Genomic DNA, 5,236 nt, shown 5'->3' with positions numbered 1-5,236 from the left:
TTTAGATGTTACAAAGACAATGATAAAGAAGAATATGTGAGAGAGAGACCTACATTTTTTAAGAAAAAAATAAAAGAATCTGGAAGGATATTATGGTCTTTTATAATATTTAATCCTTATTATTAACATGATTAGAGTTAGAGTTAGACAAAAGAACCAACCATGTTATTTTTTAAACTACATTGGCATATTTGAAGTTTGTTTTGAAAGCTGTCCTCAACATGCCATTTCTTAAAAAGCATAAGGACCGATTTTGAAATTTTGTCTATACTTTATTTTTGTTTGAGGAGCAGAAACTGACACCATTTATTGATACATCACTTTCTTTCTTAGTGATGCCATGTGATTTTGGGTGGCATCTCTCGAAGGAAGAGTCCTTACCATAAATTACCCTTTTGGATTTGCCGACTTCTTCCCACTCTTTTCTGTATAATTTTTCATTCTCCCTCGTTTTTTTTTGCATCTCTTATCCTAGAGTATATAACGCAATGTTCCATTCAATCAATTTTGTAAATACACAGTCAAGTTTCTTAGGAAACTTAATTTAGATGTTTTCTAGTCATAAATGCAGGTTCAATTTTGCGGGTATAAAGTGAAAAGATGAAGGTGCATCAGTTCAATCATGCTTGATCATCAAAGAGTGTGACATTCAGCAAAAGAGAAAGGTATCATTTCTTTCTTTCCAGTACGGTGATTATGTAAGCTAGCTAAAACCTACTTTATGGAGACAAGAGCTATTATCCCGTTCATGGGTTTGTTTCTGCTGAGACTCATCGAAGCTCTTATGCACACCAACTGTTTGTGAAAAGTCCTGTGAGGTTCATCATTGTATGTTTTGCGAAGTTCCGAGTCAGAAACCAGTTTATTCGGTTCTTGTAATGTGAGTGGAAAGACGATGAGAGCTTCAAGCTGTGTAGGACTTGGTTTGAGCCTTGTTTTTGGGTGTCTGTTACTAGCTCTTTTCGCTGAGCTTTACTATCTGTTATGGTGGAAGAAAAGGGTAACTAACAGAGAAATGATTCAAGAAAGTTACAACAGTCCAGCAAGAGAATTCTTCTACATGTTTTGTTGGAAAAAACCCTCATCTTTAACCTCCAATAGTCTAACAACAGACACCCAAGTCCATGAACCACAAGCATCATCTTCAGCTCACATATGGCTCAGAGCATTTGGTGAAGAACAAGAACATGACAACAACATCACAGTTGACTCTGAAGTCTTACACTCTGTCCCACCAAGATTCCTTTTCACAATCAAAGAAGAAACAAAAGAAGATTTGGAATCAGAAGAGATGAGTAAGAGAGGATCAAGAAGGAGTTTAAGTGACGTCGTTTCAGTGGATACACCATTTTTCACCCCACTTGCTTCACCACCATACTTAACACCTCCCATAACACCTGGAGATTATTCTTATAGAGCTTTTAGTCCTCTTTTTGAGGTATCAAGTGATTCAGAATTCAACAGGATATGGGCTTCACCACCTCCTAAGTTCAAGTTCTTGAGAGATGCTGAAGATAAACTTCAAAGAAGAAAAGAAATCGAAAATTTTCAAGATGATGATGATAATGATGGAGTGAAAGATGATGAAAATGGTTCTTTTATCACATTAATTGTGTCCAAAAACAAAGAGATGGAGGATTAATCATTGCTTAAAAGTCAATCACGTGTCGTTTCAAAGAATCACAGTGACTTCAAGCTCTCCTTGTTATTTGTGCAAAAATTTTATATTTTTTTTTTTGAATGAATTTTAGAGAAGTTTTAACCCATTACTTGTTTATTAACTTTTAATTAAGTTCCATCTCAAAAGAAGCCTCTCTGAATTTGCTGTCACTCACTTTACTGAAAAATGCTGCTCTACATTTGTGTTCTTGAAAAATTATTGCATGACTTTTTTTTCCTTTCTTTCTAATTTTTAATTTAGTGTCTTTTTAGAAGAAAAGATTCAAGTGATTCAGTTGCTTTTAACATTAAATAAAATAAAACCTGTGAAATAGTAGCATCCAGTGGTTATTGACAAGGTGGGGGACAATATTCTTGTACAGACTGCAAATGAAGGTGGAGGTGGGGCCATGGAAAAATGGGAGTGCTTCTTTTGTTTTAATATAATCTTAATGTTTACCTCTTTTTTACACTCTGTTCCATTTAATTTATTTTGTTTGGTTGAAATAAATGCAATTTGGTGGTATATAAAAGTGTATTTTTATACTGATATGATGCAAGAATCTTGTAGATGGATGCTGTGAAAATTTGTAACATTTGCTAATGGTTAAAGTTGTAGTGTTGGATGAAAACACCACTAAAAGAAAATAGTTTACAGAAATGATATTAAGGCCACATTGAGGATATATATTCTAACATTCTCCTCCTAAATCATTTATCATAAGTTTGGCCAAGTATGAACTTTCAACGTTTTGCATTCATATAGCAAAAGATTTTGCATTCATATAGCAAAAAGATATAGTTATATCATATATATGTGTCATCATCAACATTAGACCTCATCAATTATACTATATGGTATTAACACAATGATTTGACATTGCAATAAACTAAAATCATCAGTACAATAAATCATATAAATTTGTCCACAAATCTAATCACAAGTGTGCGTGAATCACAATTCTACACAGTTTTGAATAATATGAAGGAACCACAATTATAGACAATAAAGCAATGTGCCCCGAAAATTACATAAAAGCCCATTTTAATGACATGTTCTTGGAACCTTTTGGGTTGAAGAGTTTGCGTAATCAGATTCGGATCCCTTGGCATATGGTGAGTGCTAATATAAGACATGCAAAGGTTGTTTTCTTATACTTGTTTCTTTACAAATAATTACTTTGTATCAAGATACTATCCGACCCAGATACTATCTGACCCCACTTGAACTATTAAAGACCAACAATAGTGGAATTGTCCAATATATATTCATCGGTATTGATACGGTATTCATGATTTTAATTCCTCTTATGAGATTGACATGTTGCATCATAAATAACATACTCGACCATTATAGTTTTTTTTCTTCTTCTAGAACGGCTAATGCACACATTCACTAATCTTAGTTCTAAATCTATTCGTTTGTACACAACAAGACTTGAACCCTCAACTCAGAGACACTTTTCCACCACACCTGATACCTCTCTGGGCTACAAGCTCTTTAGTAAGGCCATCATAGTTGAGGTTAATTGTTGATGACACCTTTATGTGATGGTCCCACTAGATAACATAAAAATATATCCCAAACTTCGACTTTTTTAGAGAACAAACACAGATATTACTTACTCTTAATTCTATATTTTTCGTTATAGACGAGACTTGAATCCTAATGATAATTACTTGAGATTTAATGTGTTTGGTAAAAAATAGAATCGCATAACATTCATCCAAATTCTAAGTCATGTTCAAATGCTTATAAACTTGTTTTATATTTTTATTTCAAATATTTAAGTTGTTAACCGCCATCAAAATGACCTAGTGACTGGTTACTAGTGATTTAATGTATATTTGAAAAAAAAAGGCTAGTAGCTGAAGTTGGAGATAGAAGTTATAACTTTTATTTGTAGTCGGACATATAGTCGTTAGTTGTGTTAATCTGGTTAATTAAATTATCTATAAACTTTTAAAATTTATAAAATTATATAAGATGACACATAAATAAAAAAATACATGATTTTTAGAGGCAACATAGTAATTTTGTCATAATATGATTGAATTTTTTTTCTTTAAATATTACTTGAAATTATTTGTGAGTTTGCAGTTTTTTTGTATAAAATAATAATTATAAGTTTATACTCCTAAACAAAGCATTTTCTTTAATTGAAGATTTTCTTTAAGGATAAAAATTCAAGCTCTTAAAACTCTAAATAAAATCTTATGGTAACTCACTCTTCACAAAAAAATGTATTAAAATTGTTATTGTCATAATATATTTTTAAGAGATATTGATTATGAACTCAATGGCCACAAAATTGTGTCTCACATTATAATCATGTTTTCCGGAAATATCATCGTGGCTATGACTAGGATCTTGAGAAAATGTCATTTTTGAAATTTGATTTCTAAGGTGCTTCGAAAATCAAAATTTGTGAAGTTGACATATAATTTCCAAACAAGGTTCGAAAATTCGGCTTTGAAATTCGATTTTTTGACGTAAATCAACCTCAAAATTACTTTTATCATAATTTTTGAACTCGTTTCTAACTTTTCGAACTAACTTATATTTCTAAGAATATGTTATTTGATATAAACTTATTTTGAAAATAACTTTTTATGGTAATTTTAGATTTTAATGATATTATTTTCGAAGTATTTTTATGTGAAAACGTGGTTTGAAAATTTTGAAGATATTATTTCTAAAATATTTCTGTTTCCAGTCTATTTAAATTACATTTTAGTTTATGCAAGGTTACGTATTCAGTCTATTTAAGGGAAGATCTTATGCGATTTAATACATTTACAGTCTATATAAATGGTCATAAAAACCTTCTTAGTGAGATGTGTGTAATGCCCTCTTTGATAGTATAAACTATTTAATTTAATTTGGATGGTTCAAGTTAAGATCTAGGAATTGTGGATTGTAGTGTCGAGACCAAGCCTAAGTCACGTCGTGATGGGCGCACCGAGACCAGGCCTAAGTCACGCTGCCAGGGCCCAAGACCCTAGATCTCGGATTTTGAGCCTTATAAATAGAATGTTATGTCTAGGGTTTGTTCAGCCCCCGGGCCCTATCACCTTCAAAACATTCCCACCAAACCCTAGCCTCATTAGCCTCATTTTGTGTTGCTTGAGCTTATCTTGGTTGTTCTTACACTTTGAAGGAGAAGTTTGTGCTCTTGGTGAAGCAAGAAGTCAAGAAGCAAGTTAGTCTCACCCTTCTAAACACCTTATGGACCTATGTAAGTATTCAAGCTTTGAGCTTTATGAGTCATTAGTTCTAGATCTAAGGTTTTATGCTTATATCAGTGATTTATTTGCTGTTGGGTTGTTGTTTAAAGAGCTCTAACCCTAAAGATTGGGTTTTCATATATTTTGAACCCATTGTGCTTTTAAGATGAGAGTTCTATCTTAAAAGTTGTTCCATGCATGAAGATACGAGCTCTTTGGTCCCATTCTTGACCTAGACTTGGATTAATGGGATTAAGGGCATACAACTAGATAAAGTCATAAACTTTATCCATTAAGACCATATTTTAAAGAGTTATGAGGGTTTATAGATTAAGTCTTAAAAGGATTA

The 5,236-nt window shown here is 32.3% G+C and overlaps 1 protein-coding gene across 1 annotated transcript; it reads left to right on the top strand.

Moving 5' to 3' along the window:
• Positions 1-333: 333 nt before the first annotated feature.
• On the top strand, positions 334-1,830 carry LOC145070442 (uncharacterized). The gene has a single exon (XM_079017383.1). The coding sequence runs from the start codon at positions 896-898 to the stop codon at positions 1,640-1,642; it is 747 nt and encodes a 248-aa protein (XP_078873509.1). The 5' UTR covers positions 334-895; the 3' UTR covers positions 1,643-1,830.
• The last annotated feature ends 3,406 nt before the right edge of the window (positions 1,831-5,236 follow it).

The sequence above is a fragment of the Lactuca serriola genome, chromosome 8 (assembly GCF_051521515.1).
Source record: "Lactuca serriola cultivar US96UC23 chromosome 8, Lser_US96UC23_V15, whole genome shotgun sequence".
Lineage (NCBI taxonomy): Eukaryota > Viridiplantae > Streptophyta > Magnoliopsida > Asterales > Asteraceae > Lactuca > Lactuca serriola.
The sequence above is the reverse complement of the archived record's forward strand: the minus strand, read 5'-3'. Positions and strand labels throughout refer to the sequence as shown.